This window comes from Heloderma suspectum, chromosome 4 (assembly GCF_057233095.1).
Source record: "Heloderma suspectum isolate Gila_16-S chromosome 4, 16-S_ref, whole genome shotgun sequence".
Taxonomy (NCBI): Eukaryota; Metazoa; Chordata; class Lepidosauria; order Squamata; family Helodermatidae; genus Heloderma; species Heloderma suspectum.
In genome coordinates, this window is record NC_139461.1 from 315,573,855 (window position 1) to 315,589,768 (window position 15,914).

Below are 15,914 nucleotides of genomic sequence, written 5' to 3' on the forward strand. Positions count from 1 at the left end.
GATTACTCAAAGCCAACATGGATTTGTCAAGAACAAGTCCTGCCAGACAAATCTGATCTCATTTTTTGATCAGGTAACCTCCCTTGTAGACCGTGGCAATGCTGTAGACATCATATACCTTGACTTCAGCAAAGCTTTCGACAAAGTGCCCCTTGACATCCTGATGAGCAAACGAGCTCAAAGTGGGCTAGATGAAACAACGATCTGGTGGATCCACAGTTGGCTACAGAATCGGACTCAAAGAGTGCTTATCAATGGGACCTCCTCAAGCTGGGGAGAGGTAACGAGTGGGGTACCGCAGGGCTCAGTCCTGGGCCCAGTGCTCTTCAACATTTTTATTAATGACTTGGAGGAGGAGCTGCAGGGAATGCTGATCAAATTTGCAGATGACACTTGGAAGACAGAAATTCAAAATTCAAAGTGACCTGGATAGACTGGAGCGCTGGGCAGAAAACAACAGAATGACATTTAATAGGGAGAAATGCCAAGTTCTGCACCTAGGATAAAGAAACCAAAGGCACAGTTACAAGATGCAGGATACGTGGCTCAACAACACTACAAGTGAGAAAGATCTTGGCATTGTTGTCGATCACAAGCTGAATATGAGCCAACAATGTGATGTGGCTGCAAAAACGGCCAATGCTCTTTTGGGCTGCATTCATAGAAGCATCACTTCCAAATCCCGGGAAGAACTAGTTCCCTTCTACTCAGCACTGGTTAGGCCTCATCTGGAGTGCTGTGTCCAGTTCTGGGCGCCCCACTTTAAGAAGGATGCAGACAAACTGGAGAGGGTTCAGAGGAGGGCAACAAAGATGATCAGAGGACTGGAAACAAAGCCCTATGAAGAGAGACTGAAAGAACTGGGCATGTTTAGCTTTGAGAAGAGAAGACTGAGGGGAGATAGGATAGCACTCTTCAAGTACTTGAAAGGTTGTCACAGAGAAGAAGGCCAGGATCTCTTCTTGATCATCCCAGAGTGCAGGACACGGAATCATGGGCTCAAGTTACTTGAAGCCAGATTCCGGCTGAACATCAGGAAAAACGTCCTGATTGTTAGAGCAATACGACAATGGAACCAATTCCCTAGGGAGGTGGTGGGCTCTCCCACACTGGAGGCATTCAAGACAAGGCTGGAGAGCCATCTGTCAGGGATGCTCTGACTTGGATTCCTGCATTGAGCAAGGGGTTGGACTCGATTGATTGATTGATTGATTGATTTAATTTCATTTAATTTCTATACCGCCCAATAGCCAAAGCTCTCTGGGTGGTTCACAAAAATTAAAACCAAACAGCACACAATAAAACAATTTAAAATATATAGAACATTAAAGCCACAGTATAACAATGCAACCACAATAAAACCTAGCAGCAGTGCAGGAGTTTAAAATACAGATTTAAAACAGCAAAGCTAAAAGTTCAGAAAGCTAAAATGCCTGGGAGAATAAAAAGGTCTTCACCTGGCGCCGAAAGGAATACAATGTAGGTGCCAGGCGAACCTCGCTAGGAAGCTCATTCCAGAGCTGGGGTGCCACAGCAGAAAAAGCCCTCCTAGTAGCCACCCGCCTCACTTCCTTTGGCAGGGGCTCACAGAGGAGGGCCGCTGACGATGATCTTAAGGTCCGGGCAGGCACATATGGGAGGAGGCGATCCTTCTGGTAACCTGGCCCCAAGCCGTTAAGGGCTTTGAATGTTAACACCAGCACTTTGAATCGGGCCCGGAAATGGACTGGCAGCCAGTGCAGCTGGAAAAGTACTGGCGTAATGTGAGCTCGCAGGCCAGTCCCTCTTAACAATCTTGCTGCCCTATTTGGGACCAGCTGAAGTTTCCGGACCGTTTTCAAAGGCAGCCCCACGTATAACGCATTGCAGTAATCCAGACGAGAAGTTATCAGAGCATGGGTAACTGTAGCTAGGCTATCTCTGTCCAGATAAGGGCGTAGTTGGTATACCAGCCTAAGCTGATAAAAAGTGCTCCATGCCACCGAGTTCACCTGTGCCTCAAGTGACAGTTCTGGGTCCAAGAGCACCCCCAAACTACGAATGTGATCCTTTAGGGGGAGTGCAACCCCCTCCAGAACAGGCTGAATATCACCTAGCCAGGCAGATGAACCACCCACTAACAGCACCTCCGTCTTGTCTGGATTGAGTTTCAGTTTATTGGCCCTCATCCAGTCCATTACCGTGCCCAGGCCCTGATTCAGAACAGCCACTGCCTCACCAAGGTTTGATGAGAAAGAGAGGTAGAGCTGGGTGTCATCCGCATATTGATGGCACCTCAGCCCACACCTCCGGATGACCTCCCCCAGCGGTTTCATGTAGATGTTAAACAGCATGGGGGATAAAATAGAGCCCTGTGGAACCCCATGGCATAATTGCCATGGCACAGAGCAATAATCCCCCAGCACCACCTTCTGGAATTGGCCATCCAAGTAGGAGCGGAACCACTGTAGTGCAGTGCCTCCAACTCCCAACCCAGACAACCTATCCAGAAGTATACCATGGTCGATGGTATCAAAAGTTGCTGAGAGGTCCAGGAGAATCAACAGGGTCGCACTCCCCCTGTCCCTCTCCCTGTAGGTCGATGGCCTTGTAGGCCCCTTCCAATCCTACTATTCTATGATTCTATGATTCTACAGCCAGGGCCAGAAATACTGGAACAAGGCAACTGTTTTGGCAGGTGGCCTCTGTACACCACCACACTGAAGTTGAAAGAAAACACACCCAGGTGGGAGCGAAGTCAGGACGTTCAGCTGTAATTCAAGGGGCTGGACAAAAGTGGGGCACTAACCATCCAGGAAGTACAGCCATTGGCATACACACACACCCATCGTTAGTGGCTCAGAAGTAATGGAACAAACCAACATCATTTCAAACTGAAGGATCGCCTTTAATACCTGGATGAAAACCCTTTCCAGTCAATGACTGCCTGAAGTCTGGAACCCATGGACATGACCCAATGCTGAGTTTCCTCCCTCGAGATGCTTTGCCAGGCCTTTACTGCAGCTGCCTTCAGCTGCTGCTTGTTTGTGGGTCTTTCTGCCTTCAGTCTTGTCTTCAGTAAGTGAAAAGCATGCTCTATTGGGTGGAGATCATGTGACTGACTTGGCCATTGAAGAACAGCCCACTTCTTTGCCTTGAGAAGCTCTTGGGTAGCTTTTGCTGTATGTTTCGGGTCATTATCCATCTGCAATATGAAGTGGTGTCCTATCAGTTTGGCAGCATTCGGCTGAATCTGAGCAGAAAGTATAGCCCTATATGCTTCAGAATTCATCCTGCTGCTTTGATCAGCAGTCAGGTCATCCATAAACACCAGTGACCCGGTTCCATTGGCAGCCATACATGCCCATGCCGTAACACTGCCTCCGCCATGTTTGACAAATGCAGTGGTGTGCTTTGGATCATGAGCTGTTCCTTTCCTTCTCCATACTTTTCTCTTCCCATCATTCTGGTACAAGTTAATCTTGGTTTCATCAGTCCAAGTCTGGAATCTTATTCCAGAACTGGGCAGGCTTTTTTAGGTGTTTGCTGGCAAAGGCTAATCTGGCCTTTCTGTTCTTGAGCGTTACCAGTGGTTTGCACCTTGTTGTGAAGCCTCTGTATTTACATTCATAAAGCAGTCTCTTGACTGTAGATGTTGACAATGACATGCCCACCTCTGCAAAAGCGTTCTTGACCAGGCTAGATGTTGTGAAAGGGTTCCTCTTCACCATGAGCAAAATTCTGCAGTCATCCACTTTAGTTGTCTTCTGTGGTCTTCCAGGCCTTTTGCTGTTGCTGAGCTTGCCAGTTAATTCCTTCTTTTTCAGGATGTTCCAAACTGTTGTATTGGCCACTCCCACTGTTTTTGCTATCTCTCTGATGGGTTTCTTTTGTTTCCTCAGCCTAACGATGGCCTCCTTCACTCGCCTGGACACCTCTTTGGACCTCATGTTGGGAGTTCCAGTGAACAGCTACCAAATGCACATGTAACACTCAGCACCACCTCCAGGCCTTTTGTCTGCTTGACTGGTCACGGGGCACCCAGGAAACAGGCCACACCTGGCCATGCAGCTGCTTGCCAGCCATTTGTTCCATTACTTATGAGCCACCAACGATGGGGGGGGGGTGTATGCCACTGGCTGTACTTCCTGGATGGTTAGTGCCCCACTTTTGTCCAGCCCCTTGAATTACAGCTGAACGTCCTGGCTTCGCTCCCATCTGGGTGTGTTTCCTTTCTACTTCAATGTGGTGGTGTACAGAGGCCAACTGCCAAAACAGTTACCCTTGCTCCAGTATTTCTGGCCCTGACTGTGTGTGTGTGTGTGTGTGTGTGTATACATACAAGCACATGCGCACAGGGACTGGGGGGGGGGAATGGCAGCAGTATACCACATCTAATACCCAATTTATTAGGATCAGCTGACAGTCATAGCAAAGGGAGCTGGCAGAGGGCAATGCAGTAGCATGTTGGAGTTTGGCCGGAGAGACCGGAGACTGCATGAGGAAGGGAAAGAGAGGGACACGACATGTCCCCAGACAGCACAGGCCACCATCTCAACATCAACAAATGAGTTCTAGCAGTTTTTAGATCCAACAGGAGCAGTTCTTTTGTAACGCTGATGGGTCTTCTTCATTGCCCATTCAGGACCAACCCACCCCAGAATATTTTGCATTACAGCAGGGGTAACTTGCAGCCATACGCTGCTGCTGGGAAAATCCATTTCTCTCCAGCTACTGTGAGGAGCAGGGCTAAGCTCAGCAGGAGCAGGGAGGCCTGAGGCGGATGGCGCCTGAGGCCGCTGCCCGGCTTGCCCCGACAGCCATGGCTCCACTACGCTGCTGGCATTTGGAAACGGGCAAGGGGGTCCCCGAAAGGCTGAGCACAGCACCGTGGGCAGTGGCCTGTCTGCGCCCTCCGCCTGTTCCCAGCCTCAGCCACTCCACCCCCACGCCTAGGGCTGTGCTAGGCCTTCTCTCATCCGTCCCACCTCCTGAAGAGAAGCTGCTCTCAGGCACACAGGAAAACGTGCACAAAACAATGGAAGTGTAGAAATGCTGCATGTGTTGAGGAGCGGGCAAAGCATGAAAACGAACCGAGAGGCGGAGGCTGCACCCGTGGCGGCCTCCCCATCTCCCCCAAGAACAGCTGTCGCTACGCTTCGAGTGCCCCCGCCCCGCACGCGCACTCGTCCCCTGGGGTGAAGGACCTGGAGGGTCACCCCCAGCTCCACCAGGGCCCCACACAGCCCCAGCAGGTCTCCCAAGGCACCCAGAAATCCGACTTCACACCCGTCCCTTCCTCTCCCCACCCATGGCGCCTTTGGGTAGAAGGCAGCAGCAACTCAGCTGAGCCTGCTTTCTGAACTGCTCTCAGCCCTGGTCAGGAAGAAGGAGCCCTGCAAAGGGAGACCTTTTCTCTCAGGTGAGGAGGGCGAGCGGGCAGCCTTGTACTGCAGGCAGGCCAGGCCCAGCCCACCATGGGGGGCACTCTGTGTCTCCCCGGCCCAGTTCTGACAAAGGCAGCACAGGAGAAGAGGGCTTTGGAAGGCAGACAAAAACCTTTCATCTGCTCCGTTTGTTAAAAAGGAAAATTGTTTCCTTGCCCTAAAGGGCTAGAAATCTGCGATTTTACAAGGCCATTAATTACCTCCCACTAATTAAATCAAAATTAAATGTGAGCAGAGGTGCATTTTCCTTATTAAAACGATTAAACAGAAAGCACAGATACACAAATAAAAAATGACTCTGGGATGGAGGGAAAAAGGAAATCAAATAAAAACTTGCCCTTAATGAAGGTGCTTTGGTGTTTGCTCCAACTCATAAAGCCCAAGTTCATCAATTTCCTTTAAATATTAGCAACTTAATTAAATCTGTTTTTTCCCCTTTAATCCCCTCCTCTATCTAAAATAGATCTGTCCACAGGCACAAGTTTGTAACACATGCTGACCCCATAATTCTATTTTAAAAAACCACAAAAGTCCACATCAAACTGACAGGGCCCTCAGGGGAAATCACACTTCAGAAAAAGGATTAGCTCGAGCGTCCAGATTTCATGAAAATGTGATTGGCCCTCGCCGGTGGGTCTGTGTGCGGGGCGTGGGGCAGAGGAGCAGGCGGCCCAGCCCCTTGGCAGGGGGCAGGCTGAGAGGCTGCCCGGGACCTTGGTGGGGGGAGAGCGGTCCGGCCAGCTGTCCCCCCCGGGAGCAGGAGGGGGTGGCCGGGCAGCAGGGCCTCCGCTGCTTCCCCAGAGCACCACGTTTTCTGCACAGCTTGGCAGCCTTCTCGGGGCTGGCAGCTGCTGTGGCAAAAGATGTGGAAAGGGGCTGTAAAATGGGTTAGTTTTAGGTGCCTGGGTTCATTTTGGAAATGAGGCTGTTGCTAGGCTACCTCTGGAACGCGCCAAGGCCTGATGCTTCGCGTCGCTCCCCAGGGGAGCTGTGCATTCACTGGAACCACGCAGCGGGGCTGCCTGGAAGGGGTGGGGCAGAGAGCCCTGGCAGCAAGAGCTGTGTGAGGCCCAGGCCTGGCCCCAGCACAGACCCCCCCTCTTTACAGCCCCTCTCCTGCCCAGCGAGGGCCCTTGGCAGGAGGACATGGGGCCGGGGCGAGCAGAAGAGCTCCTTCGTGCGCTCTGCCTGGGGCGCCATCTGGGCACCAAGGCGGGCGGGAGGGGCTGGGCACCCCACGGAGAAGCCGCCATGCCCACGCAAAGCGGGGGGGATGTGTTGCGGGCCTCGAGGGCACAGACTCCCAGGGGTACGCAGACCCCCACAGCCTCTGGCTGCCACCCTCCCCACGGCATTCCCCATTCACAGTGTGCCCACTCGTAGCCCCTGTCCTCAAGCCAGGTTCCCCCAGGCACTCACCCATCTTGGTCACAAGGCCACGATAATCTGCCCGAGGACAAGCCTCATTCCCCAAGAGGGGCCTTCGGAGGCCCCTCAAGAAGCCCACTGTGAAACTAGCAACACTGGATCATCAGCTTCTTTGTCCCACCCTGGCACCACAGCTGCCGGCTGGAGCAAGAGCTCACCCTCCGGGCCAGCGGCCTTGCCTCACATCCCGCCGCGTGACCAGCCCACCGGGACTGCCAGTGGTCCTGGCCCACCACTGCAGCCTCTCCTGGACTCTCAGCATGATCAGCCAGAATGCCCCAGAGCACAACACGTGGCCCCCTTCACGGCACTGGAGGCCTCTCTCTCTGCCCTGTGGGGCAGATCCAGGGCATGCTCAGGGGCACCCGTCCACGGAGAAGCACCTCTCTCTCTCTCTCAGGGTCCATTTCAGTCTCCGTGGCTCTCCAACTAATTCCAGCAGCCAGGTGATTCCATGGTGCAGCCCCTTGCCTTGAACTCCCGATGCTTTTCTCCACGCCTACAGATGCTGAACATCCTCGCTCACCTGGAGGGGGACTTGCTCCACACTTCCTGCCTGACGGCCACTGGTGCCAGAAGCACGTCTCCTCAGAAATCCAGACAAAGCAGAAAGAGGCTGGCACTCACCAAGCTGTCATGGAATCCGAGTTGGCAGGGATCTCAGAGGCCATCTAGACCAACCCCCAGCTGCTGATGTAGGAAATCCACCACTGCAGTCTTCCTGATAGGTGGCCACTCTGCCTCTGCTTAGAAACCTCTGAGAAAGGCGTGTCCACCATGTTCTGAGACAGGCCGCTCCAGGGGCAAAAACCTCGCACCATCAGGAAGCACATGCTAATGTTTAGCCAAAACCTTCTTTCTTGTAATTTGAACCCATTTGACTAGGATCTGCCCCCTGGAGCAATGGGAAAGAAATCTCCCCATCACCAAGGCGAAAGACCTTCAGACATTTGAAGAGGGTTGTCCTATCATGCCTTCATCAGGGCCACCTGCCCCCCACCCTGCATTTCCTGATGGGCTCACGCAGACACATAAGCAATCCATGCTGCCTTGCTCCTCATGTTCTACTGGGGGCGGGGGGCACTGTCACACAACCCCCAACCCCCATCACCTTCTGCATCAAAATGGAACTCTTCTTGGGGCAGAGGGAGATGCAAGAACAATCCTGCTCTCCTCACCCCGCCCCCAGAACACCACCGGCTCCCCAAGGAGGACAGTGCCCCCGGCCCCCCTTCTCCCAGCCACAAAGGGAGGAGAGAGATGCTGCTGCTGCTGCACATCTTTAATTCTGCGTTCGAACTTTCGTAAGCCACTTTGGAGGCCTTTGGGGCCATAAGGCAATGAAGAAATAAACTGCAACATAGCCTAAAACCTGGGCCCTGTTGCCTGTTCTCCCAGGCAGTGAGCCACTCCAGACCCTGCTAGGAATTGGGACAGCTGGGAAACTCACGTGGCACCAAGGGCCACACAGGTGGTTGGAGGGAGAATCCTTGGGATGGGACAAAGCCTGGGGCAGGATCCTCTGCGCGGCCAGCACTTCCGCTCATGCGCGTTTGGGGATCCATAGGAACGTGGGAAGGAGCACTGGAGCTGAGCCGGGGCTCTCGGGGTAAGCAGGGCAACGACCTCATGTCTCAGGACAGACTCCTTGTCCACCTAGCCCAGGAAGGTCTACTGAGCTGGCCACAGGCTGCTGCAGGACCCCCGGCAGGGAGAGCGGGTCCTCCCCGTCGCCTCTTCCCTGAGCCTTTTCGGTGGGCGGGGTGTGATCGCAGGATGTGCTCCACCACTGAACTTTGGTCCCTCCCTGTGTTAGACTCGATGAATTGCCAGGAGGCCGCTGCCTAAAAGGCCTGGGAAGAGCTGGTCCAGACCCTGGAGGCAGGGGTGGCTTGAAGACCACCAGAAACATGGAGCATGGTGTGCTCAGCCAGCCCTGGGAGGAGAAGAGGCGCCTGTCCCACCTTGCTCCCACCGATGGCAAAGGGGCTGCCCCAGCCCTGCCCCACAGCCTGCAGCGGCTACGCCCCCAGCATCTCAAGCACCTCCAGCCCACATGACCCAGCTGACTTTACCTTCCCCACGTACAGTGGTTCCGTGCCGGTGTACTCCTCCACCACGAAGAACTGGTTCCACACCCAGCCACGCTTCACGCGCCCGCCGCCTGGCAGCCCACCGTCCTCGCCGGACTCTTCCAGGCCAGACCCCCCTGGCTCCATGTGCATGGACAGGACTGCTGGGCAGCCCAGCGCCCAGACCGCCAGCAGCAGCAGCGGCAGGACCCGAGGGGAGCTGTCGGGAGCCATCACCACAGGGCCCGGGCCACCAGCACAGGGGACATGGGCACCCTTTGGCAGCAAGGGGAACCCGGGCCTCTGCTGTGGGTCAGCCGTCCGTGGGGGGCAGTTTCTGCATCCTTACGGGCAACTCCGCTCCCCAGCTAGTGAACAGGCGAGGATCACATCCCTGTTCCAGTCCCAGCAGCCTCCCTCCCTGCTGGCAAGTGTCCAGAGCCAGGCGAGATGGACATCAGGCTGGGCAGAATGGGGCCTGCCACACGCCCTGCCCAGCATCTGCGCCAAGGGCAGCAACAAGGGGGGAAGTGCCCTGCCAGTCGCGGAAGGGACCTGCTGTGCCTCTCCACGTGGGGCCCTGCACAGCCCTAGAGCCTGGGCAGGAGGCTGGGTGTGCACCGGGGCCTCCCCATTGCCAGCCCTCCCGGGCAGGGCTCACTCAGCAGCCAGCTGCCTGCTCCTGCAGGGGCCAGCAGGCAAGCAGCCCCGTCCGCTCAGTCCCCGGACAGGTCCTCCTCGTTGGCCAACACGTGGAGGCAGCGAAGCACCCTCAGACCCAGGCCAGGGCGGGGATGCTCAGGAGGGGGAGGCCCTGCGTAGGCACCGTCTCCGCGGCTCCTCCAAGGCTCCAGATTCCTGGCACAAGCAGCTGATGAGGGTGGCCTCCGTCCTCTGCCTGGTCAAAGCAGCTGGCGCAGGGCAACGGCATCCGCCTCCAGGCGCCTAGGGAAGACAAAGAGGTCAGTAGCTGGTGGGTGCCAGGCCCGTCTGGCTCCCCGCCCTCCCCTGCAGAGCAGCTGCCCCTTGGGCTGACAGCTGCTGGTGCCGCCAGCCCAAACAGGATCAGGGTAGGAGAGCAGCAAGCCCCCTCCCCTCCTGCCCCCACCACATGACCGGGACCCTCTCCTGCAGTGATTTAACAGGCCTCTGAAGCTGCAGCCCACCCCGAAGTGAACGTAAATTACAACAGCGGTGCTGATGAGGGCATAGCTGAGATGCTCGGACCAAAAGAGGGAGCAGAGGCCGGCATAGCCACAAATGTCTGCCTCTCCCATCTGGCCCATGTGCCACAGCTGGCCCAAGGAAGCGAGGGGGTCAGGCAGGAGTCAAAACAAACCATCCAGCACACCCATCTGAGGGCGCAAAAGAACTGCCAGCACTGAGGGCTTGCCATTTTGGGGGCAGTTGGAAGGGGGCTTCTCAGACCCCTTGCTGGCCAAAATCCACTGGGAAAGGTCAGCCCGCCAGTGAGCCACAGCAGAAGTGCCCAGCACGTTTGCCATGAGAACAGACGCAAGAGGCTCACTTCTTCTTCAAACAATATTGAACCTAAATATCCAGAAAAGGGACCCAGAATAACTCTGAGGCCACCAGCCCCTGCCCCCCCATCCTGCCCCATCCATAGAAGCCTCCCACAGTCACCCCTCTTGTAGCCAGAGGCACACGCCAAGGCTCATGAAATATTCACTCGGTAAACGGTTTGGCAGGCCTATTCTCTTCTTATCAGGTACTAGAGACAGCTGACGGCAGAGGAGGGAGGCCGGGACACTGGCATCAGCAAATTGATGGAGAAGCTCGGCCACCATGCAGTGGCTGTCAGCGCCTCTGCTCTGCACAGGACAGCAAGGGGCAGCTATTCAGGGCCGATGGGCAGAAGGGCCTTTTGCCCCCAGGGCATGAAGGAGGCGGCTCAGAGACCCCTCCGCCAGCCCAGGGGCCTCTCGCAAAAGGCCTCCCAGCTAGCGCCTGCCTGGTGCTCTCACTCTCTCTCACACGCGGGAGAGAACCAACAGCGGGGCAGTCTGCCCATCGCCCCCCACATGCCCTGAACATTGGCACCCGCCAGAAGCCCCCGCATGATGGTGGGCTTGGGATCGAAGGGGGAGAAGAGCAGGGCAGGGCCGAGGGTGACTCTGGACAGCAGCCACAGCTCCCCATCCAAAGGGGCTGCCGGAGCCCATGGAAAACTCTCCGGCTTCTACCCACGGCGGCCCAAAACGCAGGGAGGGGCACAGGCTCACCCCCCCCCAAAGAAATGACGATTTGCAGGCCAGCGGCAGGCGCAGGAGAAGCACAGAGGCTCTCGCAGCACTGCTCCTAAGCATGAAAACATGTCCGATGTGGCGAGGGCAGCACACGGCGAGGGCCTCGCTAGACAGAGCCCCCAGGCCCAGCACACTGCAGCTGCCTCTGGGCGCTCACAAGCTGGGCAAAGCACCCTCATCCCACCCTTACTCCACTCCAAACCTCCGACCCTTAAAGGAAAGGGAGGCCAGATTTTTTGAAGCCCCCCCCCCCCAAACCCACCTCTGGGCTGAAATCCAAGTGCAGGTGCATAATGCCACCAGCCCCACTCAGACACCTTTTTTCTCTAGGCCCAAACACACACATTCCAGCTGTCGTCTCCTGCACCTTCAGCCAGCTCCATGGTCTCCTTCTGGGGATGAGCATGACCAGCTCTGCATGCAGCGTTCCACAAGGGCAGGCCCTTCCATTAGGCAGAGGGAGGCAGCTGCCCCAGGCAGCAGATGCAGGGAGGCAGGGAGGTGCCTGAGGGCAGAACTGTGTGCGCCACGTGGCCTGCCCTGAGCCCAAGTGAGCCTCCTGCCCTCAGGGACAGGGGTGAAAACTGTCCCACCGCTATGTCAGAAGAAGATTCAACTGCCAGACCAGTTGGCTTCTGCACGGGGGGGCGGGGGGATCGTCTCCTTCGCCTCAGGGCTGCCCTTCATGGAATGTCTTGGGTGGTCCTCATTCAAATGCAGCAGCACCATATGGGTGTATAATGATCGCACTTCCAAGCTCTTTTCTGATAACCCCCAATGCAGCATTTGCCTCGGGACAGTCATCTGTGATCCGCCACAACCGGGGCCTCTTTCCCAGTTGGTCACGGCCAGTCCAGCCCCCACCAGTGTGTGAACACAGGCAGGCAACCGACGGGCCACTTGGCCCCTCTGGGGTCTTCAGCGCACACACACGCGCACACACACACGCACACCCGGCAAGGTGAGAAAGACCCAAGGAACAGCAGCTCGCCTGGCCGGCACCTGTGCTGCTGTTGTGGAAGCAGTGGCTGCCGGCTGGCTTGGGGATCTGGGGGGACGACCGGCCCCTCCACTCTTCACAGCCAGGCTGTGCCACTGCTTCCTGGCTCAGTGCTTGGGGGAGGAGAGTGATTATTTGCTATTTGTTTTATTATATTTTCATCCTACTTTTCAGGCAGATATTGTCTCCCAAAGCGGCTCACATCAGAGGAGAGTGGGGGGAGGAGGAGGAGGAGGAGCTGTGGGGCCAGGCCAGAGCTAAGTGGGGTGAGTTGTAAGCAGGCGCCTCCCTCTGGGGCAGGGTGGCCGCCTGATTCTCCCTGGCTGCTGGGCCTGCTTGGATAGAGGCGCAGCGTGTGACCCAGGAGCCCTGGTTCCTCTGGCTGGTGGCCCTGCAATCCCAGGTTAGATTCATGGCTGGTTGGGGCAGCACCTTCCTTCTGGCAGGGAGGGTGGGAAACAAAATGGCCAAAATGGCCTAACCTGTTCTCACAGTCTTAAAGGATTCTTCATATTGATAACGCTGTCGCTTCAAGTACATCAATAAAACATTTGTCTATCACTTTGGAGCTTGTCTCCATCTCTTAGGAAAGGATTTTGTTCTGTTGTTTTAGGAAGAAGGCTCTGTTGCTTTCAAACTGCAGGAGGAAGACTCCCCTTCGGACTCCCCTTCCCCCACCACCCCCGTTTTCTGCCCAGTGCTCTCGCAAGGAACAGCCTGTTTTCTTGGTTTGCAATGAAGTTTGCATGAGGTTGGGGCAAGGCGATGCCGAGTGGAAGCCCACAAGCAGGAGATGAGGGAAACTGCACCCTCCCACTCGGGTTCAAGCCCACAAGTGACTGGTACCGAGAGATGCTAAAAACCACAAATGGGGCTTCTTTGGCTATGCTAGGAGCAAGGGGAAGACCAAGGAAGGTGCAGGTCCGCTGCTTAGGGAAGATGGTGAATTGTTAAGAGGTGGCGGAGAGCAGACGGAACTGTTTTGCCTCAATCTTCTCCCTCAAGGGGGGTTGTGTTCAACCTGGGACAAGTAGAACAGATGATACACGGAGGGATTTGCAGCCCAGAATAAGTGAGGACATGGCAGGAGAGCACTTAGCTACTTGAAATGAGTTCAAGTCTCAAGGGCCAGGCGAACTACATCCCTGGGTGCTAAAGGAGCTCGCAGATGTTATTTCAGAGCCATTCTCTGTCATCTTTGAAAATTCCTGGAGAACAGGTGAGGTGCCGGAAGACTGGAGACAGGCAAATGCTGTCCCCATTTTCAAGAAGCGGGGGAAGGTGGATCCAAGAAACTGCAGACCAGTCAGTCTGATGTCAATACCATGCAAAACTCTCAACAGATTATTATGAGGTCAGTCGGTGCGCATCTTAAAAACAATGCCCTGATTACTAGGAGTCATCATGGGTTCATCATGAATATGTCATGCCAGACCAACTGTACCTCCTTTTTAGGTAAGAGTTACTAGTTCAGTAGATCATGAAAATGTGGACATAGTATATCTTGATCTCAGCAAAGCATTTGACAAGGCTTCTCATGATATCCTTGTTGACAAAATGGTAAAATGTGGGTTGGGCAGTACTACAGTTAGGGTTGAGCAACCATACTCAGCAAGTGCTAATGAATGGCTCAGCATCCTCCTGGAGGGAGGTCTGGAGTGGAGTGCTGCAGGGCTCTGTCCTAGGCCCTGTGCTGTTCAACCATTTTGTAAATGACTTGGATGAGAGTGTTCAGGGGTTGCTTATCAAATTTGTAGATGACACAAAGCTAGGAGGTATGGTCAAACCCAATGGAAGACAGGATCAAGATTCAAAAGGATCTAGGCAGGCTGGAACACTGTGCCGAATCTAACCAGATGAGATTCAACAGAGATAAACGTAAAGTCTTGCATTAAGGTACAAACAAATCAAAGACACAAGTATAGGAAGGGGGAGACCTGGCTTGGCAGCAGTGCACATGAAAAGGATCTAGGTGTCTTTGTGGATCACAAGCTGAATATGAGCCAGTCAGGCCACATTTAGAGTACTGCATCCAGTTCTGGGTGCCCTACTTTAAGAAGGACACTGACAAACTGGAGTGCATTCAGAGAACAGCAGCCAAGATGGTGAGGGGTCTGGAAACCAAGTCCTATGAGGAACAGTTGAAAGAGAAGCTGGGTATGTTTAGCCTGGAAAGAGAGGATTAAGAGGAGGCATGAGAGCAGTCTGTAAATATCTGAAAGGCTGCCATGCAGAAGATGGTGCAGACATGTTCTCCGTTGCTCCAGAGGGCAGGACTAGAACCAATGAGTGAGAATTGCAGGAAAGCATATTGTGGCTTAACATTAGGAGAAAGATTCTAACAGTGAGTGCTGTTCAGCAGTGGAACAGACTGCCCTGGGAGGTGGTGGCTTCTCCTTCGCTGGAGATATTTATGTCGGGGATGGGTTGGACTAGATGATCTCCAAGGCACCTTCCAACTCTAGAATTCTATGACAGGGAAACTGCCTCTGATACTGGAAGCAATATATAGCCATCCTGACCAGTAGCTATTGATAGCCTTCTCCGCCATGAATTTGTCTAATCCCCTTTTACAGCTGTCCAAGTCGGCAGTAAATCCATCACTCCATCTAGGGGTAAAAGATGATAGCCCCCAAATACTTATTACATGCTGGCCCACAAGGTAATGAGGAGGAACCCTCTGCAGCCCACTGTGGTCAGTCTGCAAAACACTTTGTTGCTAAAGCTGCCCAGAGCTGTTCTGACTTCAAGTCAAACTACATGACCCATTAAAGATGCAGCCAGTGACTGACCTCCCCTTGTTTTTTACTCATGGAAACACATGGGGCCCTGATCCACATTGGGGCTTCTGTGCATGGAGCAGGGAGGTTTAAACCTTCCTGCCCCCAGCTGCTTATTCTCCAAAATTCACCCCCTCCCCCCAGGCAGGGGCTGAACAAGAAAAACTCATGGGAATAGTGCCTCCCCCACTTTTATTTAGAAACCCCATAAAGGGGGGGGGGTGAATTTTGGGAAGAAAGCAGCTCGGGCAGGGAGGGTTAATTTTTCACTATCCACTCACAGAGGCCCTGACTGGGACCAAGGCCCCACATGCTTACTTGCGAGTAAGAAAGAGAGGATCCGCTGCAGACTGACTATTTACAGTGTCACGACTGCCAGGCTCCACTTTGAGAGCAGAATTCCTGGCTGTACCCGAGGCCTCTGCTCGCCCTGTTCCGATGGATGCATCTCAGCTTGTTCAGCCTGAGGACGTGGACACGGCAGATGGGGGATCCAGGCGCCTGCTCTTCCAATCCATGCCCATCCCGGTGGATTCAGGCTGCCTGCCAGAGGGGGGCCGGTTCTGGGGGCGGTGGAGACGGTGAGCTTGTCCTGGCCAGAGGGCCGTGTTCCTGGGCTCTTCAGGGGAGCGGTGGAGGAAGCCTCACTGGACCATGCCATCCTGGGTGATTTTCAGCCTTTTCCAGATGAGGTGTCTGAGCAGGTGGTGGCAAGCAACTCACCCCCGCTTTTCCAGGCGGATCTTCCCGTCACAGAACCTGTCGGCAGAGGGGCCAGGAGAGTCCCCTTGCCGGAGGAGCCGCGCCCACGAGCTTCTCCTTCCGAGGTGCTGCTGCCCTGCCGGCTGGCTCATCCCCCCATCCAGCCAGCGCTCCTTCACGCCCCGCCCCGCCCCGCCCCGCCAGCTTCCTCCCCTGCCCAGAGCCCCGGTGGAGGAACA

At 54.9% G+C, this 15,914-nt stretch overlaps 1 protein-coding gene across 1 annotated transcript in view; it reads right to left on the reverse strand.

The window, feature by feature from the left end:
* CDH22 (cadherin 22) overlaps nt 1-15,914 on the reverse strand; it is a 142,597-nt gene that overhangs the window by 69,479 nt on the left and 57,204 nt on the right. The window contains exon 2 of the mRNA XM_084854897.1: nt 8,930-9,871. Within this exon, the coding sequence (XP_084711023.1) occupies nt 8,930-9,160 (231 nt within the window). The 5' untranslated portion in view covers nt 9,161-9,871. The remainder of the gene's footprint in view (nt 1-8,929; nt 9,872-15,914) is intronic.